We start from the raw sequence: 27,229 nt of genomic DNA on the forward strand, positions 1-27,229 counted from the left end.
TCGAGACCAACGCCTGCACGCATGCGTGTCCCTCCGAGACTGCAAGCGTGCATGTTTCCGCGCTTTCTTTTTGCGTGCCGGCGACATCGAAATGTAGCCGCGAGGTAGCCCTCTTGCGATATGCGCCATGGCGGCTTCGAAGGGCAGAACTTCGATTATAGAACGGAAATCAATTGTCCATTTTCGTCTTGCCGGTCTCCTTTTATAGAGCGCCTCTTCTGACACGCTTTTCTGCGGTAGAACGCACCGTTTGTAAAAAGAAAGAAACAATGAAGATTGGCCACGAGAAGGTGCAGCCCAGAAAAAAAAAATGACTTGTTGCGTTCGCCACCGGGCCAGACCCATTCGTCAGCGCTCGTGACTCGACAAAAAGCGGCCGCAGCGGCGCGCGCAAGCTCGCGCTTCTAAACACGTTTCACACTGTTTCGCCCGTCGAAGCCGCCACAGCGCATATCGGAAGAGGGCTACCTCGCGGCTACATTCGGTTGTCGCCGGCGCGCAAGGAGGAAGCGCGGAAAGATGCATGCTTGCAGCCTCGTCGGTGTCGTCGTCGGTGTCGACACGAGAGGTTCACCGCTTGAAGGGGAGGAGGGTCGCTTTGCTACGCGCTCGCGCATCCCGCAAACTTTTGCTGTTGACGGTACATTATATATATATATATATATATATATATATATATATATATATATATATATATATATATATATATATATATATATATATATATATATATATATAACATATCTATATATGCGTCCCTCGGGACACAGGATTCCGGTGGCCCGAGGGACACATGCTTACATACCCAGCCGCACAAGTCGGCCCACATTTCTAGACTGCGCTACTATCAGAATCGGCTCCCCAAAAATGGGTACAAACAAACCCAATATAGAGAAGTGGTGGTAACTCCCTCATAAATACATTGCCTCTAAAATAGACTTACGCAAAGACAGCTTCGGTCTTAGGCTTCTATAGAACAATAACGACCTTATGCGTGTCATTTGACATGACACACTGCTGGGCCTACACATTATTTGGTTGGTGAGAATGGTATTTTGTCGTGCAGACCTGACGGTGAGCCAACTACGGAGTTACTTCCGCGAATCTTCAATCAAAATGGTTAAAGAGTAAAAACTCCGATACCTGGAACCAGACTAACTTCCTAGGTTAGGGGAGCCGATGTTAAGGCGAGAGTTTCGATGCCTATTTATTTTCAGCCCACGCTGGTCTGATGGGGCCGCACATTTGGTGACTCTCTGAAGAAAGACGATAAATAAAATGAAAGCTGTTGGCCAATGGTTAAAGGTTCGGGCTCTTATGCTCTGAGAGCGAGCTTAGATCCCAACATCGGAGACATAATTTGCTTATTTCTTGTGTGTGAGCTGTGCGTCAGAGCAGAAGGAGAGGGCACGATTAGAAAAATGTAGCAGCAGTCGCTGAGAAAGCTTTGCTTTAAAATTGTTTTGCCGCAGGAATCACGTGACGTATCTGCGGCGGTACTCGAGGCGTCAGATGCTATCGGCGATATGCTATCACCCCTCACACTCTCCGACGCTTCTTCTCTGAGGGACAAGAGCTTTATTAAAGCAATTGAGTGAATTTGTTGACACAGCATAGCTGTGTTATCAGCTAGAGAAGGGGCCTCACCCCTGCCTGCGTGAGAGCCTCGAATCTGCCGTGTTACCCAACTTCCACGGTTTTCCCAAGGCTTCGGTGGGAACGAGCAGCCTGGCGACAGCGTCGGTATGTGCGGAGAGTATAGAAGTACCAAACTCGAACACAGAGGAGTGCATGCCAAGGATTCTTCACATTAGGAATGTTCTGTAGAATCTATGTTCTATGTTCATTCTTCAATGTCACCTCAATCTCCATAGCATCAATAAACTATAAGGAAGTTCTGATCAGATGTCTACCATGTCGCCCTTTGTGGGCTCGGTGCAATTTGACATTAAAGGGGCACTAAAGTGAAAAATTATTTCTCCTGCATCAGCAGATTACTGTTCTACAACAGCAAGAACACCACTCTTACAATGATAACACGTTTGATAAGCCAGAAGAAGCGCAAGAACTAAATGCGGGTGGCGACGCCTACTTAATTTCCCGCACCTGGGGGCTGTGACATCACGGATTTTGATGGCAGCTTTTAGGGCCTACTAATTATATATAGAGGAACCGATTGACTACATTGTATTCTAAAGGAACCAAACATTAAACATGGCAAGTTTCAGGAATCTTTATTCATCCAACAAGGCCCAAATGCGAAAACATACTTTGAAATCCCTGACGTCACGTTGACGCACCGGCACCGGGGTTTCGGCGCGAAATTCAAATAGTGATACTTAGACCATTTTCTCATCTAATAATGAAGCTATTTTTTTATGACTGCCTGCAGGGTTCTCAAACAATGCTTCATTAGTTTTATTGTTTCGCTTTAGTGTCCGTTTAACTTTCTTGAATCATTGTTGAAAGATTGTGGAACGAGACGCAGACGTTGCTTGGGTATAAATTGAAGGACATGTTGTTTGACGTCAGCGAGACAATTCGAACATGCAAAGGTTGGGAACTCTAGGAAATTTAGCCAGTGAATGCCCTGCTTTCGTGGGTTTGATATTTACTAATTGGACGGCGAGTTCATGACATTATAGCTTGTATGAGCCGCAATGCTACTTCGGCTTTCTGAGTGATTATGAAGTATACATTTAGATTTCGCCTTCGTCATGGACAAGATATAAATTATACCGCTAAGTAGGCTCGGTTAGTGCGACTTGGTCTTTGCCAATGCGAGGAGTAAAGACAAGGAAAGCTTAGACAATTAAAAACAGATATTTAAAAAGTCTGTAATAATTCCCAAAGGCCTTTGGAGAGACAGTGTACGTGAGCTGTGGCCGCAAAAGTGTGAGATAAGTTTTATAGAAATGTGCTGCATATGCGTTTATCAGTTTATGCTTATAGTCGTGCTCGCTGTGCATGGAGCCTTTCCACCTCCTGGCATGAAGTTTCAAGATCTGACCGAGGTGAGATAATTTCATTTTGAGCGCTGAGAAAACAAAAACCCTCAACGAATTTGTTACCATGATGCTGCTAATGAAGTCATTGCTCTAATTGTTTTGATGTTCACCGGTGTCAGTCGGTGACCCTCGCAAGAATTGTGAAGTGCGTTGCGAGAAGTTTATAAAGTCGTAAATAGCTAAAAAATTACCATTTCGCTCAGAATGTGCTGCAGCGATAACATCGCTGGTGGAATATTAGAGATAGTAACTATTGGAAACTTGGCGCGTTACAGATTATGAAGCATAGAAGAATACTGCACCTGTAGAGCACGGTCATGGTGCCAACTGTTTATGCACAAAAGCGGTGTTTGACTCAGGCAGAGAGAGGAGGCGCCGGAGACTCATGTACACCAGATTGCAGTACTGTAGCAATACTTTAATGGCAAACATTCTTTGCCTCTTGCTAAGACCACTTCGGTAGGTATGTTTCACAGCGACACCCGCCAATAGATGTCTTAGCGGCTATGGTGTTGCGGTCCTAAGCAGGAATCATGGCTTTCCTTCCACGTCGCGGAAACAGCATTTAGCTAAGGGCTAAAAGGAAAAAAGCGCTCGTGCACTTAGATTTAGGTGGGCGCTAAAAGAAATCCAAGGGGGTAAAAATTAAGCCAGAGTACAGCACTGGGGCTCACCTGATAATCATAGCGGGGTTCTTGCATGTAAAATTCCAGAATTTAATTTAGATCAATTTCATAGGTACGCTGTTAGGAAGAGGTGACATCGGTTTTGATGTGGCGGTGAAGGCAGCGTCAGACGGTGTTGGTGTTATCAAATGCAAGTAAAAGCGGCTGTCTTCGGAGTCCCCATATTGCTACGGAATGTAATTATCTTTGATTGTAAGATAAAATGTATATTGCGTATACTTCGCTCGAATACAAAACCTCCTTGTGAGGTTTACTTGAAATACGAATTCGATATTTTGTCTAAGCCACCACACTTTACCTGCTACAGATTCAAGGTCAGCTGGGAGTTTGTATGGCTGTGGCGTGGAACGGCTGACGGCGAAGTCGGTATCAAATGTCAGCCATATTACAGCCAACGACGAAATCCTACAAGGCCGTCGGGCGCACATCCGGGCACCCACGCTGATGATAGTTCCCCACTGGGCCTTTTAGATTATCGCTCCCTTACAGACACAGACTGATTTTGGCACAACTGTCCCGCAGTCGATTTTATGGGCCAGCTACGGAAGCTCTGCGGAATCACATTAGTTTTTTACGGACCAGTTGTTTCGGGTCGACCATGAGCTCTCGGAGCTGTAAGCAGATATTTGCTCGAACAGCTAGCAGTGCCCAGTACATGCAGCGCCACGAGCAAAACACGCTGCTATGATCCGCCAGTAGGACTTCCCTGCCTCCCCCATCGCAGGCCTGATCTTTCTTATCCACCACCAAAGCCACGTGTTCAATACAGTTCTCGATTTGCTGGTGGTTACCCCGTTGTCCAGCAGGCGTCTGCTGTCGCCCACTGCGAGTGATAGCCCCCCTCCCATGGGAAGACGCCTTTCCCCTCTAACCCTTCCCTTATTCTTCTATACTCTTTCCCCCACTTCTTTCTCCCAGCAAACACAGAGTCGTCCTCCTATTAGGGCTGCAGTAGTGTGTGTCTCTTACTCGCATCAACCTGTGATGAAACAAGTACGCTCGTCGCAGCACCGCTCTCAGCAGCAGCTCAAAAATTTTATTGCCCCCTCCAGAATCCAGATCCAGATCGATCGCTCCAAACCTGGAACGAGCGCTGTTTGCGGCAGCTTCTGAATTTCTTGCAAGCAAACAAACTGACAACTCAACGCGTTGAATGAGAAAACAGCATTTTCTGCTTGCTACTCTAAACTAAAGCATGCTATGAAAACGATATGTCTCCTCGCGGCATGACATATATCATAATCAACTTCAGACCTTCCGATGCTGTTGTCATTCCTCCTACCATGTGTGCAGACAAATGTACATTAGCGAGCACATTTCCGCTGTTTAAATCATCAGTAACATTAATGTTGGGCCAGAAATCTGTAAACTGAAAAAACCAAATGCCCCACAGGGGGCGTCTGCCTAACCAGGCATCCGGTGTGTCGTGTCTCCACGTACCCGAGTACACGAGGGTTGGACCCTCCGGCGCTTAACCGTGCGTGGTTTAGGCGCGTCCGGGGAAGAAGGGTTCCTAGGTATGGAGCCGACGCTGGGTGTTTGCAGCTTTTATCGCTCCTCGGCGGTGGCAACACACCTGTTCGGCCTCCGCTTCACGTAGACGGTGCCCCCGAACTGACCCACCCTTGGGAAATCGGTAGTTGCCTTTCCCTGTCCTTCCCTTTGGTCCTCGTATTTCTCTCTCACTTTCCACCACTTCTTCCTTCTCTTGCTTTTTGCTTTGAATTTTCCAGGAAGCAAGGGTTAACCTCGTGTAGTTTATCCATCCTGGGGTCTATAAAGTTCTAGTAACAATGTACAGCGGGCGCCTGCGTTTCCTGCGGCTCTCATAGCGTCCCCTTATCAGGCTCGGTGGTGAGTTGCTTGCATAGAGCCGAAACTAATAAAATATTTATACATTGTCGTCCTTATCGTCCTTCTGATCGTACTTTTCCCAAAAGAGGGCGGACGGAAGAAATATTGCACTTGATTGGCCAGGGCGAGGAAACCTTTCGCGATTGCCTGTTTCTCATAGTTGCAACACTGAGAAGACCATGAGAATTATTTCAGCGTTCACCGCTGCAAGATGACTAATGGAATGGAAATCCCTCGAGTCTCGTAGTATTTGGTAATGTACGAAACTCTGTGACCCAACACTGATCGATGAGCTTATCCAAAGGTGTAATTTCTAACAGAGACCTTTCGAACTTGAATGAAGTAGAGCTTCTAGATGGCTGGAAAGAGCAAAACGCGACACAAGTGCAAGGAATAAAGAATAAACGATACATTATTTCCATGCAGCGTCAAATTCCTACATTTGGCTCCAGTACCACCCCGAGACTCACGAAACAGGATAGACTAAAATCCGAGTAAGACGGTACATCCCCAATCCTCGTAGATGTTGAAATCCCAGAGGTTCGGCCATGGCTCGCCGAGCTGCCGAGGCGGACTGACCTGCAAAAATGTGCTGACCATGAACACGCTTCTGACAACCCTAATGGCGCGTTACACTGTCGAAACTGCGATGGTGACCATGCAGCACATTCTGGACACCGTCCTAAGTGGAAAAATGGAAAAGACATCATCACACTAAATGTGAAAGGAAACACACCTTTCCAACAAGCACGGGAGCATATTTCATTTCTCCATATCGCACGGTACGTTGGTGCGGCGCGTAAGGGGGTAACGCCACAGGAGACTTCCAGCTTGGGCCCGGCCCACAAGGAGTGTGGCTGCGGTAATTCAACCACGCCCAAGGCGACAGCAGCCAATGCTGCGGCACCGTCTCTGAAGTAGGATCCACCGACATCTGGGTTGGTGGTCTCAAAGGCCCTGCTTTTCGAGGCAGTGCCTAGCCCGAAAACACCCCACTCGAGTGAGCGGAACTCCAGTGGATCCCAGGAGTCAACAGGCACAACTGCAAGCCGAACGACGCATCAAGTTCCTTGGAAGTGGCGCGATTTTTGCGACCGCCACGGAAATAAACCGCGTATCATGGTACCCGGAAATGGTCCTGTAATCTAATATTTCCTTTCTAAAGCACAGAATATAATGCTCTTTAAAATGGGTACACAAATTCAACAGTGGAATGAGAGATGTCTTCTCGTGAGGTCTTCATGACAATATATATATCTTACAAACACTTGATCCAAAGGTACTGTGTGTTCAGGAAACACGTTTAAAAGCTGCACAGACTTTCTACGGGCATATGCTATTTTTCTCAAAGCCCGAGACGAAGCTTACACCTCATCTGGCGGTGTAGCCATAGTTGTCGATAAGACCGTTGCTTGCCAACACTTGCCGCTGTGGACGCCTCTGGAGTTACAGTGCGAGCAATTGTCTTTAATAAATTGGTTACCCTCTGCTCCACCTAGATACCATCAAACTATCATTTGAGCAAAACGGAATTATATGGCCTTATTGACCAGCTTCATGAACCTTATCTTGTTGTTGGGGAAGTTAACGCTCACAACAATCTGGGGGGGGGGGGGGGGTTGGACTCCCGGTGCGACACAAGGGGTTGACTGGTCGAAAGATTTCTTGTGACCTCTGGTGTGGGCCCATTTAACAAGGAGAAGTTCACCTACCAAGCGAACTAGCACACCGAAAGATGAAAAAGCGAACGCGGAGCGCAGCGTGGGATGAAAAACGCCAGGAGGAAAGCGCAAGAGGAGGGTACAGCCTAATGATGAGGCGGAAAGTGGAGGAGGAGGGCGTGACGGAAGGGTGAGAAGAAAAACGCACTGCGGAGACGATGGCCCCGAGATGCAACCAGAGTAGCGCGTGCCGTCTGGGAGTTTTGTCAGGTGAGGCTGCTTTAAATGGCGCCCACGAGCTGGCTTTTTCGATCCCCACATAAGCGATACTGTGGCGCCACCCTTAGCTTCTTTGCAACGTGCTGCATGAGACGAATTTTGCGCGCCAGCCAATACATCGAAAAATGAAATCACGTATAGAGCTGCGCTGAATTCTTGCATTGGGGAGTATCGTATTGGTCGGTGAAATTTTTACGTCAAGTTTAATTTCTATTCAGCTTATACACTGTACACTAAAAAAAACTAGATGAAATTTCCCCTATGCCATCCTTGGCTTAATTGTCTGTGGAGTTCATACGGTTCTGAAGACAACAGATACTGAAGCCAAGCAAAGTATATTAATCATATGGTTGTGGAGGTCAACTTTTCTGTCTTTCCTGTCAGTAAAATCTCTGTCTCTCTCATATGGTTACGACTAAGAAAAGTCGTGCCCCCGAGTTGCCCCTTGTTCAAGCTTCAGCAGTGGGGAGACAGTTGTGGCGCCATGCTTCGGCACTACTCCTTATATCGCCACAGGCCAATAGAATGGCGGAAAGCATTTTCCCCGATCAAAAGCAATTCACGTCAGTCGTGTGCGAATTTCAGAGGCGGACGGAAGCTATGTCTAAAAGCAGCCGTTGCACATTATAGCAGGACAAATACGCCAAATATTCGATGTATCCCCCAGCATTTCGCCGCCTATGGTGTCCAGAAGCTGTCCGTCGACAAGGAGCTCAGTCTCGCGGACAAAATACAGCTGACGGGGGGACGAAAAACTGACGAAGAACGCAGCAGTAATCCTGAAGCAATGAAACGTCTGTTGGACAAACTACACGGTGGGCATATACGGAATATCAAATTGAACGACATTGTACTTAACCTCAAAAATAAACACCAGATAGTGACATGGTTGGTTCCAGGTCGTGAAGACGTGTGTGCAGCAAAGTGTACTAAAGAGTGCTATTTATATGAACAGTGGACATCTTGAGGTTGCAGCTGTGAGCAATGACCTTCGTTATCATCCTCGAAGGGGTGAGACCAAGAACTGGTAGAGCGTCAGGTAGAAGCAGGAGAATAAAGGTTAGACAAGAGGAGGAAGAGGTTGGACTATACACATATGGTAACCTTGCCATTCTGAGATATGTCAGTTATTTTACAAGAAATAATTTAAGTATCTCCATATGTAACAGTAGAAGGCGAAGAAAATCTGGGCCGTGTGAAGGTGAAAAAATTAAACAAGCAGTGCCTTACTAGTAGTAAATTGAGAATTCCAGGTTAGTCACACAACGGCAACGCGCCAATGATTTTTTCGCTGTTTTTAGTGTTTCACGTATACCCTTCTCGTTATCAGCGCCGTCAAAGTCTCCCTCAGGAGGTTTCGCTTGTCCATTAGTAACTGATGCTATGCGGTAGGGTGGTTTTTCATGCTACGCGTTTTCCCCCATGTCCAGAAATGTGTATATTTCAATGATACAATACTGACTAATGCACCAGTGTTCTTGTTTACGGGGACACTAAAGGGAGAATTATAAATCAATTTAGACTGATAAACTATTCTTTGAAAACTCGGTTGTCCATAATTACATGAACATAGGTCGCACATTAGAAGAGAAAATGAAGCTGAAAGGCTTATTTTTTGTCAATCTCGTGCTGAAACCCCAACGCTGGTAGGTTAGTGTTACGTCACGAACTACGAAGTATCTTTTCTTCGTATTTGGGCCGCGCTCTCTGAGTAGACGTTCTCTAAACTTTCCATGTTCGGCTCTTTCAGAGCACAATATCTTTCAGAGCCCAATTTGCTGGACGCAACAGACGCTGTCAAAATTCGTGACGTCATAACAAAACAAGCTGGTGCGGCAACATTAAGGCGGCGTTGTCCCCTGTATTTTGTGTTTGACATTGTAGTATTCCCCTTGCCGTCCGCAGCGCGTGGCGCTAGTGAGGGACTATCACCTCCTTGGCCGGCGGTGTACGACACTCGACGAAGGTTTGTACCCCAGTGGTTGTGCGTCTCGGCGCAACGAGGCCCATCGCGCTCTGCTTGCTTTTCTAAAATTAACTAACTTACGTTCACGTTTAAGCGTGAATACTATTTCTCCTGTTCAACATTCTGCTGTAGCGTGACCTTCAGCGTCCGGCCCTACTGTGTGTGATCTGCTTTATTCTTCAAGATTGGTCCTGTTGCTCTTTCTTTCCTCCCCTCTTTCGTATCTTCCATTTCTGTGCTACTGTCACCTTCCTTTTGAAGAGTAGGCAGGTGTTGTGCCCCTTCCGGTGGCAGTTGGCAGTCTGCTCGTCGCTTCCCCTTTCCTGTTAAATGTATATATGTTTTCGAAACAAATAATAATAATAATAATAATAATAATAATAATAATAATAATAATAATAATAATAATAATAATAATAATAATAATAATAATAATAATAATAATAATAATAATAATAATAGTCGTTTTATAAGGCTTACCGAGCTTTTTTCGCGGAAAAAGTGCTGTTTTTGGTATTGTGGAAGAGTAATTTACTGATACAAAAGTAACCATTTTTCTCTTTAGACATGTTCCTTTAGTATACAACGTAAGGGCGAGAAGAAGAAGTAGAGGGGGGGGGTTAGCAGCCTATGGGCCCTAATTTAATTTGTTCGAACAATGTGAAGGCATCAACGCTCCATTTTCGGCTGGGCTCGTGTTGTTTATATGTAAGGGCTTGGGTTGCAAAGGTCGTACTGAATATCTATTCCTCAGTTATGTTGTCTGTAATTAAGACATGACGGAACTCGTAGCTCACGACGGAAGCAGGCCCAGTTATGTGTTTAATCTCTGTCGTTGCTGCCGTCCAGCATCTAAAACCTTTGTTTTTCTTAATGAAATAACACACCCGACTGCAGTCACTGATATTTTATTTCTCGGAAAAAATAATTTCTTACTGGTACAGATTGTCATTTAATATGTGTTTCGAGTCTTGAAAGAGTGGCGATGAATAATTCTTAAATTCTGTCGTCTCACATGACAAAACGACGATTCGATTATGAGGCACGCAGTAGTGTGGAGACTCCGAATTAATTTTAACCACCAGGGGATCTTTAACGTGCCCCCAATGTTCGGGAGATGGGCGTTCTGGCATTCCGCCCCCATCGAAATGCGGCCGCCGCGGCCGAGATTTGATCCCGCGACCATGTGCTTGGCACTGCAACACCATAGCCGCCATGCTACCGCGGCGGGTACGCGATGAATAATTAATATTGTGCTTTTATCTCAAGATGTTCGTTGTTCTGAAATCGGAAGGAACTGGAAAAGTGCGTAATCTTTATTGTATTTCCCGCAGCGCATCACTGGGTTGACTTAACTTGGAGCTACAATAATGATTAGCTTTCATTAATTTCAGTTCCTGGGCACTACCGAAAGGATCTGGTTATACCAGCGAAGCTATCCACGTGATGACGTGACGTGCGTTAATTATGAAAATGTGGAAGTAACTGACATTACTTATCTGTATGATTTAAAGTACGTGATTAAAGAAGAAGTGTAAGTATATTCATGAGTATAATTTATCAGAATAACGTGTTGATCAGCACAAAATTTTTATGACTTTCTCACATGATGGAGCGTTAGGCCAGAAAGCACGCTGTGAATAGCATTGGAGAGATCTATCTCCCCGCCTGACGCCTTTCTTTATTGGGATTTTGTTGCTTTCTTTATGGAGGACTACGGTGGCTGTGCAGCCGCTATAGATATCTTTCAGTATTTTTACATATAGCTCGTCTACACCCTGCTTCCGTAATGCCTCCATGACTGCTGAGGTTTCGACTGAATCAAACGCTTTTTCGTAATCAATGAAAGCTATATATAAGGGTTGGTTATATTCAGCACATTTCTCTATCACCTGATTGATAGTGTGAATATGGTCTATTGTAGAGTAGCCATTACGGAATCCTACCTGGTCCTTTGGTTAACAGGAGTCTAAGGTGTTTCTGATTCTATTTGCAACTACCTTAGTAAATACGTTGTAGGCAACGGACAGTAAGCTGATCGGTCTCTAATTTTTCAAGTCAGTAACGTCCCCTTTCTTATAGATTAGGATTATGTTAGCGTTCTTCAAAGATTCCGGTAGGCTCGAAATCATGAGGTATTGCGTATATAGAGTGGCCAGTTTTTCTAGCACAATCTGCCCACCATCCTTCAACAAATCTGCTGTTACCTGATCCTCCCCAGCTGCCTTCCCCCTTTGCATATCTCCTAAGGCTTTCTTTACTTCTTCCGGCGTTACCTTCGGGATTTCGAATTCCTCTAGACTATTTTCTCTTCCATTATCATCTTGGGTGCCACTGGTACTGTATAAATATCTATAGAACTCCTCAGCCACTTGAATGATCTCATCCATATTAGTAATAATATTGCCGGCTTTTTCTCTTAACGCAAACATCTGATTCTTGCCTATTCCTTCTTCCTTCTTCACTGCTTTTAGGCTTCCTCCGTTCCTGAGAGCATGTTCAATTCTGTCCATGTTATACTTCCTTATGTCAGCTGTCTTACGCTTGTTGATTAACTTCTAAAGTTCTGCCAGTTCTATTCTTGCTGTAGGGTTAGAGGCTTTCATACATTGGCGTTTCTTGATCAGATCTTTCGTCTCCTGCGATAGGTTACTGGCGTCCTGTCTAAAAGACTTACCACGGACTTTTATTGCACATTCCTTAATGATGCCCATAAGATTGTCGTTCATATCTTCAACACTAAGGCCCTCTTCCAGAGTTAAGGCCCAATACCTGATCTGTAGCTTGATCCGGAATCCCTCTATTTTCCCTCTCATCGCTAACTCATGGATCGGCTTCTTATGTACCAGTTTCTTCCGTTCCCTCCTCAAGTCTAGGCTAATTCTAGTCTTTACTATCCTATGGTCACTGCAGCGCACCTTGCCGAGCACGTCCACATCTTGTATGATGCCAGGGTTAGCGAAGAGTATAAGGTCTATTTCATTTCTAGTCTCGCCATTCGGGCTCATCCACGTCCACTTTCGGCTATCCCGCTTGCGGAAGAAGGTATTCATTATCGGCATATTATTCTGTTCTGCAAACTATACTACTAACTCTCTCCTTCTATTCCTAGAGCCTATGCCGATATTCCTCCACTGACTTGTCTCCAGCCTGCTTCTTGCCTACCCTGGCATTGAAGTCACCCATCAGTATAGTGTATTTTGTTTTGACTTTACCGATCGCCGATTCCACGTCTTCATAGAAGCTTTCGACTTCGTGGTCATCATGACTAGATGTAGGGCCGTAGACGTGTACGACCTTCAATTTGTACCTTTTATTAAGTTTCACAATAAGACCTGCCACCCTCTCATTAATGCTATAGAATTCCTGTGTGTTACCAGCTATATCCTTAATAATCAGGAATCCGACTCCTAGTTCTCGTCTCTCCGCTAAGCCCCGGTAGCACGGAACGTTCCTGCTTTTCATCACTGTATAGGCTGCTTTCGTCCTCCCAAGTTCACTGAGCCCTATTATATGCCATTTACTGCCCTCTCCTTCCTCCAATAGCACTGCTAGACTCGCATCACTAGATAACGTTCTAGCGTTAAACGTTGCCAGGTTCGCATTCTAATTGCGGCCTGTCAGGAATCAGGGATTCTTAGCACCCTCTGCTGCGTCGCAGGTCCGACCGCCGCCGTTGTCAGTTGCTTCGCAGCTGGTGGGGACTTAGGGCCCGGGTTTGATTGTTGTGTTTATATAGGGGGTTGAGGGAGTGCGTTACCGATTCTGGTCACCGGGATCAGACCACACTGCAAGCCTGTCTATGCAATTTTATCGACACGCGGATTCTTTAAAATCCGGTTGGAAATTGCGCAGCACCGGGATTTGAACCATGGTCCTCTTGCACGCGAGGCTGATGTTCTATCTCTAAGCCACCGCTGCAAGTGGTTACGTCTGCTCAAGGCCTAGGGTCCAGACCCGTCATCTTGGAAAATTCCAGTAAGGCCTGGATGGCCGGCAAACAAGATCTGAAGTCCCTCCAAGGGTCCAATATAACGCCCTTCGACAACAGGCTGCCAAGGCACGCAAGATATGAGTCAACCTCTGTCGCTCTTCAACCTACTGAAGGCAGCCACACAGCACACATATTCGCATGCACACGGCGCTGCTCACAGTCTGTAGTGCGGCCTAATCGAACACAGCGACACTCCGATGAAGACGACCTTAAATGTGTTGCAAGTTGGGAATTATGAGTTGTAGTGTTATCAGAATTTTCTGTCGTATGCGGAGTACCTGTAAAGGTTAAGTGAGGAACGCTCTAGTTGGGGTATTTCTCTAATCCTTCACGCTTTACGGTATATTTTCATGCAATAATCACCTGTGCTCTTGAGTGAGAACGAAGTGGCGTTTTCTGAATCTCACAGCTGCCACTCGGGTGCTTGAATGTGGCGAAAATGAGAGAAGAGGGCGAATTACAAAGGCAGCAGTTCGGGTGGCACGGCATGACAAAATGGACACGTTCATTTTTACTGAGGAGAAATGGCTTGTTACTTTTTTGCTATACAATTGCAGAAAACAGCGCTTTGGTGTCGGAATGCTTGGAAAGACCCAAGAACTTGTGCCTTACATGAATATTTCGCAGGTGATAGGTAAGAGTACATTCCATTTCATATGCCTAAAACATAACCATCGACGGAAATATTTATATGTATCTGTGCTTGCTGAAGTGCGCAAGGGTAACAATTCCGTACGCAATCCAACAAAGGAAATTGAATATACATGTTGCTTATTTATCACGCTTTTGTAGAGGCTTCACATTTCAAGGGTGTGTACACAAAGTAGTTCGGATCGCCTTACGAGCATGTCGGCTTTCTCTCTCGTCGTATGACGTGTGAGAACTTATGTCATATAACTGCAGTGCGTTTAATCAAATATATTGTCACAAGCTGTCATGAACCACGCCTGCCGCAAAGAGACAGTCGATGGCGTCGTCAATTCGTGGGAGCGGATATACATCTTTATTAGTAACGGCGTTTAGGCGACGGTAATCAACACAGAACCGCCACGTACCGTCTTTCTTCTTGACCAGTATCACGGGGGCTGCCCAAGGACTAGATGATTCTCGAATGACGCCTTTGCATAGCATTTCTTGGACCTGATCGCTGATTATCTTGCGTTCTGACGGGGATACACGATAGGGTTTTTGTCGGAAAGGCTGGGCGGCTCCTGTGTTGATGCGGCGACGAGTGTGTGTAACACCTTGTGTGTAACAATATTACTGCATGATCAATCAGTTTTTGGCCAAATCAAGGCGAGAATTGACATAAGCACGCAGTTTGTATATTGTCAGAGCTAAAGAAACTACAGATTAGCTTCAATTTTTGAAAACTAGTCTATCATTGGATTTTAATAAGTTTTTGTCATTCTTCCTGCTTAGAGGCATATCCCTCTTACAGCATTTAAACGACTGTATAGACTCAAATGAAGAAACGGCGGAAAAAATAGAGGCCGAAATGTGCCCTTCGAAAATACTACCCGAGTTCCCTATACCTGTAGGAAATTTCGCGTTTGAGCGATGAATGTGGAATCACACTTTTGGGCAGTGCAGGATCATGTAAAATGACATTTAGGACCTGATATTGTGAATGCTTGAACATTTTACAGCCGTTTACTAATAAAGATTGCCCAGACAATACCTTTCATAGCTACGTATTGTAGGCTAGAAATACCAACTTACAACATTGATGAGTACTTCAGAAAGAAAACTTATTGAGAGGCTTCTTCTGCGCCACTATGGCTCTTGCACCGTGCTCGAAACAACATCTCCAGTCAATTATCGGGTCGCACCGGGGCCCTCGGTGTCGGACCAGCGTCTCCGCAGTATGAGGATATTTTTGCTGTCTCGCGCCTTAAGCCTTTTACACATGGTTGAAATATTGCTTTTTCTGTTCGCAGTCAGGATGACCGATTTCGTTAGATATGAATTTAGTTTCCGTGCTTGTTATGATCTTCATTGTTTTTAATGTACATAGTCGTCAATGCCAGGAGCTCTTTTTTTCATCTGCAGCGTTCGTAAGGGAGCTGTCGTGTAAAAGCGCTAGTTCGGCATCTGTCTTACGAAACGTACATGAGGGAAGGTTGGGGCAACAGGCCATGACTACGGCAGAGTGAGGAGCTCTACGAAGAGTTAGATGAGGTTACTCTGCTAAGAACCGGAGCGACTCCACAAAAGGATGAGCTACCATTCATGTAAGGATGTTGGGACAATTTAGGGATGGTATAGAGGCAGAAACAAAATAGGAGAAATTGTGAATATCGAATTTACCGTTTCATTGGGCGAATTTCTCAGAAAAAAAGGAAGGCTATGCTCAAGATACGAAGACGGTGAACACTGTCATCAACCCATTTAATCTCATGGCTCAAGCTAGTCTAACGCTTATAAATGACGTCATCGTACATTACAGTGCAATATCTAATCGCCATATCATAAAACAGCATGGTCCACTGTTAAAGGAGGCACTGTGATGTGCGGCTCTCAATTTCGTCATGATCTACTCGCAAGTGTAGGCTGAAGTGTCATCACTGAAATCCACAGGCGTGTTGAAAGGTGCCAAGGGTCACCAAACACGAGTCATTGGCGGCAAAGGCGGGTGCATCCGCCACAGTAGTTCAGTAGAAATGGTGTTGGACTGCTGAGCTCGAGTTCGCAGGTCCGATCCCAGACGCGGCGGTTGCATTTAGATGGGGGCGAAGTTCAAAAGCGCTCGCATACTTAGGTTTAGGCGCAAGGTAAAGAACCTTGGAAAATAATATCCCAACTCCGGCGTGCCTCATAAATAGATCGCGTTTTTCGTACGCTAAACCTCAGAACCAAAACTTTATCGTCGAAAGCCGGGTGATTGCACACTTGTGAGAGGAAAAAATTTGAACGTGGCCAAGGATCAGGTGTTCTCTTTAGCAATTGACTGCATGGTTCAACAAACACTATTGTCGTCGAGTGTGGACTATTATTTGACGCGATCGCATCGATGGCGATTTCGCGACGATCTTCACTTCAAATAAACCAAACACATGCTAAGCAAGAGAGATACGTTGACAAAAACGGTAATAGGGTGAAAGATGCCGGCGAAAAAAATAAAGCAATGTATGGATGTCCATAGTTGTGTCGACGTTGGGAAAAAAAAATCTCATTCCCGTTTTAAATTATCTGGCGCTTGGTTGTTTGTTTGTCTCAAACTTATTTCATGCATAACTCAAAGTTACGCTCTAAAAATCACCGTACAATTTTCTTATATACAGGCTTTAGAGAAACGTGCGCAACATGTCGCAAACGTGTCGCATTTAACAGAGATATCCCCTGAAATACCTGTCTCAGCATCACACATCAGCCGCCTCGCAACGCAGAACCACGAAATTCGCCGCAACGCCAGAGTGTAGACCAGAGCACAATACTGAAAATGTTATTGTTGACGGTCAGCGACTTGACTTGGCGAAAGACAAATTTCGCACCTGGTTTAGTCGATTTGTCAAAACAAGGAAATGTTGTTTTCACTCGCGATGTTATAGTAGGTCACCGAAACTGCCTTCCCAATTTCAATGTTCTGGCGGTAAACCATCGTGTCAGCTACATGCAAAGAACAAGCACCTCCTAGCCAATAGGCGCAGTTTCTGTAAGGTTTTAATGTAGGAGAAAACATTGCTTGCTCTCCCGAAACATTTCTTTCTAAAATGGTACATGGAACTGTTCATGACAGGCCAAGGGCCTATGTAACTGAAAAAATTTCACTTAGCAACGCGTCTGCAAGTTTGCACCTGCTTGAACATACTTTGCGATAACAGGAATAAGGTGAAAAAAAGACAGAACGGAACAGCGCCGTTCCGTTCTCTCTTAAGTTATCCTGGTTTCGTGTTGTAGATTAAACCATACATTGTTTTAAAATAGCCCAACAGTCCATCAGGCTTCAATGTCGCATGGCTAAATTTCCGCATTTTTCGTAATAAATCTGCTTGATGATAACATATAAATATATTGTGACATGATTTCATTGCAGGATCTCCATGGTACCAGAAATATTTCGTCTACCGAAATTTGATGCAACACTGTGCTGTTTTTGCATTCCTACTTTCAGGCAAGTTTGAGTTAGCGGCTGCTCCCACTATTTAAACATTTTCTTAAGAAAGTGCGTTAGTTATTCTGCCCTATATCAATGGGAGTTGCATGAGACGAAGGCTAGGTCTTATCAGCTGCGTTTAAAAGCAATGTGTCGGTTCCTGAAAACAAGCCAACACACTCACACACAGAGACAGAAAAAAATAATATAGAAATGAGATGGGGAAGGTAGTGAAGAAAAGTAGTAGAGATGCTTCCAGTTTGTTCTGTCCTACTTCTCGCAAACACTGTCCTTATGTGACTGCCTCAACTAGGAAATTCCCATCCCAGTGAGCCCAACGGTTCCGATCTGTCTGCTACTTGAAGCTATGATGTGGCAGAAGGGCTCCGTCAAGTGTTGACGCGACCAGCCATGTTGACTAAGCGGGTACTGGGCTCCACATTTACGCTAAACTTAGGCTACAATATCGACCAACTTGCCCGATTGCTATCTTGACTGCGCATTGATATTAAGCAACAAGGTCCGTGGTTCATTCCCGACTACAGCGGTCATAATCCCACGGGGTGTAATGTAATAACTTCACGACTGAACTCTGCGTGATCGCTAAATATCGTCGGGCAAAAAATAAAGGGGAACCCTAAAAGTTACAAAACAAAAGCCTCATTCTGGCTTTGGGACGTAAAATTCCCGAATCTTCTGTCTTGAAGCTATTATTCATTTGTTGAGCGCTCGTATTTTAGTTAAAATTATTTATTTACCTTAAAGACCCCACGAGGGGCTATTACATAGGGGGTGGATGTACACAAAGAAACAATCAAACATTCAAAATTGCGTCGACAGGTACTGAGTCAGATCGGCAGAAAAAGACGATGGGCAAGTGGTAGCCTCGATATTGTGAAGAAGAGCGTTCCTGTCCTTGGGGGCACGAGCAAAAAAGATGGTGAAAAATGAACAGTTCTTACGCGCGTACGAGAAACTTTCAGTTGGTGACCAATGCGACGAGATATGCATGCGGGTGGCGTGATGTAAGAGTCTTTATTGAGTGATGAATAGAAAACCTTGTCGAAGAGACGAAATGCAGCAATGCGTCGACGGAAAGACAATGCTCGCAACCCAGATTCCTCTTTCAGGGTGGCAACACTGACTTCGTGAGAGTAAGATGGGTGGGTGAATCTGGCGGCACGATTTTGAACCGCTTCAAGGTCATTTACGTGACATACTTGGTGCGATGACCGTATGGCAGGTGCATACTTCAGTTTCGAACGGATAAGCGACTTATGGGCGAATATTTTAACGTGCTTTGGCTCGTGACGAAGCTGACGTGTGAGAAAACCGAGTGTTTGCCGATGAAGTGACTTTTGAAGTGATTTGATGACTTTTGTAACATGCGCATGCCATTGCATATCACTAAACAAAGTAGCGCCTAAATATTTGATTGATGTTACTTGTTGTATAGGTTCCTTACCTACTGCGTACGGGAATGTAACGAAACTTCTGGGTGTAGTGGAAATCAGTTTACATTAAGTCGGTTTAAGATGAGGGTCATTAGCCACCGATTGCACCATTTCTGGGCACGGTCTAGATCATGCTGAAGTTTTACTGTGTCGCAATGGTTAGAAGCTGATCGAATAATTACACAATCATCAGCGAGCATCCGTATTTGGCAAGATAAATGTTGAGACAAGTCGTTAACTTATATTAGAAATACGAGAGGGCTGAGAAGAGAACCTTGGGGTGCACCAGATGTTACTGGAACAGGGTCAGAGATAAGGTTATTATCCAGAATGTGTTGAGATCGGTTAAACAAGAACTTTTCAGTTCAAACCGGAATGTTGTGGCCCAAGTTCAACTGAGTGAGTTTTAATTGCTATAGTCGACGCGACACTTCATCAAACGATTTTGCGCAATCTATAATGGCGTCAGTTTGTATGTTGGCGTCAAGGTTAACATGAAAGTCTTTCAGGAAAATGGCCACTTGTGTCTCGCACGAGAAGCCCTTTCGAAAACAATGCTGTGATGAATGAAAAAAAGAGAAATGCCATGATATGAGAATAAATGACGTGCTCAAATATTTTGCAGAGGACACTTGTTAATAATATGGTGTGGTAGTTTAGCGGGGAATCTCTTTTACTAGATTTGTAGACAGGAACCTCTTCACTTTCTAAGCATTCGACATGGGACCTGAATGCCAAAAGTTATAATAATGACATGCGTTTATTCTTCTATATGTAACCCGCCATGGTTGCTCAGTGGCTATGGTGTTGGGCTGCTGAGCACGACGTCGCGGGATCGAATCCCGGCCACGGCGGCCGCATTTCGATGGGGGCGAAATGCGAAAACACCCGTGTACTTTGATTTAGGTGCACGTTAAGGAACCCCACGTGGTCGAAATTTCCGGAGTCCTCCACTACGGCGTGCCTCATAATCAGAAAGTGGTTTTGGCACGTAAAACCCCACAATTATTATTCTTCTATGTGTAGCCAGGTAAATAGAACACACAAATTATATTTATGGAGGTAGAAAACTGAAGAGCGTACACCGCAAGCCGCGTAGTCATATATATTACCGGTTACCTTCAGAAATTTTGTCAGGGTTAGCTGGGGCACCTTGTATAACCTGAGGTCAAGTGGCGATTTGTAGAGGATGTAAACACTGCACCTCCAAATGGTTGACAGTAAACCTCGGCCTGGAGAAATCTTGATTTCTTTTCACTCCAGTCCGCGCATCCTCAGAGTGAAAGTGCCTCGGCATCGGCGTAGAAGATAACATACAAATAGCCGTAACGCCAAAAGAAGAAATGCTTATAGTGAATTTTCTCCGGAACCTTCTTCTAAATATAGATTTACGCCAATGTGAGGAACTAGCGCTTGAGGCGTAATCAACGGATGCTTGGATGTAGGGGTTCGGGTGAACTAATTACCGCCGTTAGTGTCAGTTGCTCGTAACCTATAAATGCTTTCTATAGTGGTGAGAGCAAGCGCAGTTAGTATTATCCGGCTAATTACGTGATACATTCTCGGCCATTTTTCAATATACGTCGTAATGAGCATGAATATTTCTAATATGCATCATTATAAAATGTTCTCTGGTTTTTCTCTCCACAGGTAAACCTCAATGCGAGCTTTACATTTGGGAGAGCTCTCTGAATAAGACATATAAACCAGGCCATGACATTAAGATCTGTGAGCCTCAGTACGAAAAAATATGTGACACGACCAATTACACCAAGTATATACTGTTTTGGAACGGCTGCTGGAATTACAACTGGATAGTGCCAACAAGAGTTCCACTTTCAGAAACTTTTGACAGCGATTAGGCCTATGATTTATTAAATGATAATAAAATAATCACAGGTTATTTGTCTTTTTTTAGTGTCCGAAGAAGAACTGCGCCATAGAGCTGTGACAAATTAATGCAGCTGCGAAATACAATATAATATTCTATAATTTGAACGTTTTTTTTATCTCTGGAAGATTATAAAAAGAGTGCAGCTCCACAAAGACGACTCTGAGGCTTGATTACCGGGACAGACGGGCATTAGAAATAGGGATATAAGAACGCAGAGCAGAAATCAGATATTTAATACGAGCATGCTGCTAGTTAATGGAAACAAACCTTATTATATTACAAGGCGATTCTTTCGGTAAATGTTTTTAATGCGCTAGGGAATACTGAATATGCATAGTTCTTTGGCAAAACTCGTCGCGTATGCCATTTTGCCTATGAAGCAGTGGCGAGGTGGCTCATGGTATAGGTAAGGTAGGATTGAATTGGGCCTAACTGGACAGGTCGGAAGAAGCAGTATGACTCCAGATACACCATTTCACTTGTGCAAAAATTTAATTGGCTTTAAGAAATCACTACAAACGCAATGATAATCTAAAGGACAGGCAAGCGGTGACACATACAACAGAGAATAAAATAAAGGCGAAATGGCAACAGCGAACGCAGGCCACTGTAATAAATTGTTTGTAGTATTTTGGGCAGGCATCCTAACCTGCTTAAAGTAAAACGAACAATGGCTTAAGGTTCAAAGAAAACAAACAAGTACTTGACATTTCCGTGCCGTGATGGGTCGCCTGTTCAGAAACAAGAGCAGCGGGAGGGTCTTATTTGTGTCATAATGATTATATTTCGGGAAGATTGCCTCTCCTCCGGTTGAGTGAGTGTTTTGTCCATTGTGCAAACAGTTTAACAGCAGATGAGAGGACAGACACTTTATCGTCTTTAGTAAACTGGTAAGCAGAATCCCCGTCACAGGTTCCTTTAACATGCATAAGTTTGACACGCATTTCGTGTATAACGAAAGGTTTTTACAGCACATTTTCCAAACCGCAGTGGGACCATTAGTTGCTGCTGTGTGTGCAAACAGCGGCTTAGATGCGATAGAAAGTTCTTCGATAGCCTCGTGCGAGTCGGCTTCGAAACTTCGGAACAGCTTCGGATGATTGCTTCTGCCTGACCTGTCGCCTTTTCTTGAGAACCTCAATTCCTCCATATCAAGTATCCGCTTAAGCGGGGAAGAGGAAACAAAATGGACAGATTGCCTGTCCCGAGGTTCCCATAAGACATTTGTCTAGGGCAATTTCAATCCATGTGTATAGGGAAGCAAACCACGTAGGTAAGTGCCTGAAATTAAACTTTGCTCATCCTAATAAAAAAACTCCGTCACTGATACGCTATTCTCTCATACATTTCGCATCTGATCCCAGCCTGAAAAGCCTAAGGTAGGGCCAATCGGTAGTGAAAATGAACTTGTCTAACGACGAATAGTTTCCAAAGCTATGTTGACGACGCAAGAACTACGGCTGTGAGTTGCTAACCGCGGCAGGGAACAGGAAAGAGAGATCCAGAGGCGTGTGGCCATTCCAAATCGTGCCAGGAATCAGCGAGGCACTCGGAATTATCTTTCGCGTGTACGATGTAAAAATGACGAAAATTTCCAGATTCCCACGGGTAATGTACAATATAGCCTGCAAGGACAGCACTGGCTTAAAGGGGGGAGGGGCTAAGGGGGCTGCAGCCCAGAGCCTCACCTCGGCCAGTAGGAGAAGAGGGCCCCTTTATTCTAACCTGCTTAGTATATGAAGCCATGGGCAGCGGAACTTCGAGCGACATGTATGAAGCCAGAAAACTAGAACAAGCAGATGGAGCCCCTGCCCAAAGTAACAGCGTACGTTTGGCCTGATCATTTGGGGAGAGCTTGTCGAGCTGCAAAAACAGGAATCCCCCGCCACGCCGGTGGGGCCCTCTTCCTTACTAAGCGAAGTGGGTTTGCTTAGAAGAGTTTTCGTGGTTTCCTGTCAGTCCGTCTGTCCAGTGCTGTCTGGAGAGGAGGGGCAAGGGGAAACACCTAAAACATGTAATGTGGGAGGAGGACCTAAATCTCCTTTGCCCCTCGTCACCACCACGCCACCCTCCACCTCTCAAATAGTTCCGCCGCTGTCCTCTTCATAGGAAGGATGTGCTGCAGTACCCAACAGTGCCTCCCATTCAACTTTTCTTTACCGTCATGGTAATTTGGGGGGGGTGAATGAGTCCGATAGCAGATGATGATGATTTTGATGGTATGGTCTAGGCAGGAAAGGATAGAAGACGTCACACGTGCTTTTGTCCGCGTGCCGCGGGGCATGGAATGTTCACTGTTCGGGCTAGGGTTGTGGAAGAGCGAAGGGTGAGGTTGGAGAGCTGGACACAAAGGACTGCCTCCAGGGCCCGTTCCTGCCTAGTGGCTGAGCACCCTCGCGCGCACTCGACGGAAAAAGTAGATCAGGCTGGCCGCCGAACTTTCCAGATAGAAGTAAACAAAGGTGACTCAGAGGCGATGGAGGGCGCTTAGCATCGCCCGCGCTAGGAGTCGCCCTCTCCGCTTCGTTCTCGCGCTCCGCGTCTACGGGGCGAAAGAAAAATTGAGATCCTCCTCCCAGAACCGACGATTGCCCCTAGCCAATAGAAGACGAGACCTGAACAGGAGAAGGAGTAAGTTTTTACGGAGAAGGAGGGAATTCGTACAAGGAACTGCATGCGTATGTGAATGACTGCTTTGGCGCTTGTAACAGACAGACATGACGCCTGTCTATAAAAGGAAGCTGATCGCGGGCTGCTACTAAGCCCCGAGCCGCCGGTTAAGCTTGCATAAGCTCGCCCACTGAGGAGCTCCCGGGAGACGCACCACTCTCGGCCAGCCACGGACCATCCAGGAAGCGTGCGCCAGTTATCGGGAGAGCCACCTTTGGACACTTGCGGTCGCGTCGGACTGACGAAGTGCCCGGTAAATAATTAGCATTCAATCATGCGAAAACGCTTGGTCGGAAGCATCAAAGTGGTGCGTCTAAACGAAAGGCTAAGTTAGAAAGAAAAGAGCGCAAAAAGAAGCTACCAAAGATGACAAAGTACCTACTGAATGCAGCTTCCACGCAACAGTGTGATCGCTCTAGCCAGAGTCCGTGTCAAAGTGCCAGTAGTACCGACTGTGTTTCAGTGGAGGACTTGCCAACTCCATCACAGCGATTTCCTGGCAAGAATCAAGGTTTGACTCATCTTTGTTGTCTGGATCCTGTGAAAATTGTGCCAACCTCGGTCGTCCATGTTTCTGAGCAACCGAAGCTAACCGAGCCCTGTCCTGCTCCTGAGTCAGCAAGGTCTATGCTACTCGGCCTGGCCCCTGCCACAGAGCTCCAGGTATCTGGTCGGCCACGCCAGATTTCTACTACTGCTGACCAACAGGTGCCAAACCTCCCCGATGATCCTCCTTCTAGTGACGAGCGCGAGGAAACAGCACTGCAAGAACAAACTCACTTGTTTTCTGTTAGCTTGGCTTCAAATAATCATGTTCCCACCCACAAAGTGTTCCTCGAGAGGACGAATGAGACGGCTTCTCGTTGCGGTAACAGAGAAGTACAGACACCCCCGCAGCAAGAGGTAAGTTGCAAGATTCTCCAAATTGACCCTGCTAAGTGGTCGGACGTTATTAGTGACAGCTTTCGGGGTGTATGCCTTGAGAAAGGGCCATTGTATTTTCAAAAGCGGGCAGAAAATTTTCCGTCTTCCGAAAGGCAATACAAAACTCAGAAACGCTATATGTCACCTCATCTTTTCGTTTGAAAGTTTGTAAATGGGGAGGCATACGAGCGGCACAGGTTAATGTACTCGGAGTCCAAAGGTTCCGTTTACTGTTTCATGTAAAAACTATTTTCGGTTTCAAGCAACCCCAGTGCTTTCACCACGCACGAGTTTTCTGATTGGAAAGGAGCAGAAGAAGAGGTTTGCACACATGAAAATAGCGTCGAGCACCGGAACTACGTGACAGCACTGCTCGCCCGCTCTATTTCGATCAGCACAATTGACAAGGAGCTGGTTAAACATCTTGACACTGAGACCGCTTACTAGACAGAGGTATTGAAGCGCGTAGTCGTTGTAGTTAAGCTTCTAGCTGAGCGCCACCTAGCGTTTAGGGGCAGTAAGGAAATGTTTGGTTCACCGAGAAATGGCAATTATATGGGAGGGTTTAAGGCCATTGCCAAGTTTGATCCCTTTCTAGAGGAGCACATCAAACGCTACCGGAACAAAGTAAAAAGCCACACATCGTATATGTCAAAATTATTTCTGATGAATTTATCGATGAATATATGGCAAAGGCTGTCAAGGAAAGTCTCGTTGACGAAGTGAAACGCGCAAAATACTTCTCTTTAATTGTGATTAAACCTTACTCTCGTTGATCAACTGTCAGTTGTTTTAGGATACTTTTCAAATGGGAAAGTGTACGAACGCTTTCTTGGGTTTGTTCCAATTGAATCGCATACCTGCTTGTAGCTTTTCGATACCGTGATGTCCCTCCTGACGACCAATGACATCTAAATTGATGATTGTAGGGGCCAAGCTTACGATAATGCGAGTAATATGTCAGGAAACCTCAAAGGACTGCAAGCTCAAATCAAACACCTGAACAAATTGAGAGTCTACCTCCCGTGTGCTGGTCATTCACTGAACTTAGTTGGCGCGTGTACCGTTGACAGTTGCCTTGAGGCAGCCAAATTTTTTCACTGTAATTCAGAGGCTGTATGTGTTCTTTGCTGCCTCACCTAAGCAATGGAGGTATCTTTTGGACAGCATGGGCGGAACTGGCCAGGAGGTTGTTTTGAAAAGTCTCCCTGAGACCAGGTGGTAAAGACACGCTGAGTCATGTAAGGCTATTCTGAAAAATGTCAATGCAGGCTTTTTTTTACTTGAAGCTATATCAAAGAATGATGAACACAACGGTGACACTAGGAACGAAGCGCATTCTCTCTTCAAGAAATTGACACAACTATAGACTACATTCATGGCGATTTTCTGGAGTGAAATCTTGGAGCGCTTGGACAAAACGAGCGTAGCACTTCAGAAACTTGGCCTAGAGATTTCAACTGCTGTAGAGATGCTGAGCTCCCTAGAAGGCTTCGTTAATTCTTTTCGACCTCTCTTTGAACCTTCGAAGAGAGAGCACGCACGCTAAGTACTAATCAATGTTATCAGAATGAGGGCAAACGCATCGTTTTGAGGAAGCACCCGGACGGAAAAAGCGATAGTGCGCTACAAGGTAGAAAAGCTTTTATCGTAGAGACCTACAATGTTGCACTTGACAGTCTAGGCTCTGCTTTGCGAGTGCGAAAGGCTGCCTACACTGAACGCTGCGAAAGGTTCGGATTCTTAAAATTGCTGACAGGCCTTTCTGGCACAGCAGGCTGAGAAGTTGGTGAAAGCCTACAAAAATAATTTGGAGCCAGCATTTTCCACTGAAATCGTTCAGTTCGCGAACTTTCTGCACAACTATGTGCCAGGACACGAGTCCCCCGGGATGAAGTTGCTGCACGAAAGAAAACTTATTGATGTGTTTCCGAACCTTTCTATTGCTTTGCGAACGTACTTTGGCATACCCGTGACAAACTATGAGACCGAATGATCGTTTTCCAAGTTGTCGCTGATAAAAAATCGCCTTCGTTCGAGTCTCCTTGACGACAAGATGAACTCGCTTGCTATCATGTCCATTGAAAGTGACCTCCTCCGCGATCTATCCTTCGAACAGAATATATCTGATTTCGCCAAAGCGAAGGCGCGAAAGATGCCATTTGAAAAGAGGACTGTTTGCGCTATACATGAATAGTTCCAATAAGTTTGTAGTGTCGCCTCCCAGCCTCTACGTTGCCAATGAAACACTGAGCCGTGTAATTCAAGATGATGATGATGTATGGCGTTTTATGGCGCAAGGGCCAGTTATGGCCAAAGAGCGCCATGACAAATGTAATGTTTACAGTGCATTGTGAATGGTGTAGACAATGAATTCCTCATGATATATCTGAGATGGCTGTAAAGAGGCCTAAAATCTGTTGCTGTGGATGGCGTAAAATGTGTTGTTGCTAAAATAATGACACGTAGTAGTGCTGTGGGCTATGGCAATGATTAAAGGCATGATGCGATAAAACATAACGTTGACACTTTAGCTTCAAGAATTTCTTTGAGTACAGGGGCTGTTATAGTGCGCTAAAAATTCCCTGGCCAAATTATTTCAAGAGTGTCTGTTTCAGCTAAAAACTCTAAAACTAGTTTCGGATTAAAAAGCGGTTCATTGCTGAGAAAAAATTTCGGGTGAAGAGGAATATTTTCGCGATATGCGGAAATGAAATACTTTTTCCTCTGTGCTTCTATTGCA

The 27,229-nt window shown here is 45.2% G+C and overlaps 1 protein-coding gene across 1 annotated transcript; it reads left to right on the top strand.

Moving 5' to 3' along the window:
• The first annotated feature begins 2,740 nt into the window (after window positions 1–2,740).
• On the top strand, window positions 2,741–20,891 carry LOC142563771 (uncharacterized). The gene is made up of 5 exons (XM_075674384.1): window positions 2,741–3,014; window positions 10,849–10,988; window positions 14,006–14,082; window positions 17,485–17,562; window positions 20,649–20,891. The coding sequence occupies exons 1-5, from the start codon at window positions 2,916–2,918 to the stop codon at window positions 20,858–20,860; spliced, it is 606 nt and encodes a 201-aa protein (XP_075530499.1). The 5' UTR covers window positions 2,741–2,915; the 3' UTR covers window positions 20,861–20,891.
• Window positions 20,892–27,229: the final 6,338 nt, after the last annotated feature.

The sequence above is a fragment of the Dermacentor variabilis genome, chromosome 11, assembly GCF_050947875.1.
Source record: "Dermacentor variabilis isolate Ectoservices chromosome 11, ASM5094787v1, whole genome shotgun sequence".
In the NCBI taxonomy this organism is placed as follows: Eukaryota; Metazoa; Arthropoda; class Arachnida; order Ixodida; family Ixodidae; genus Dermacentor; species Dermacentor variabilis.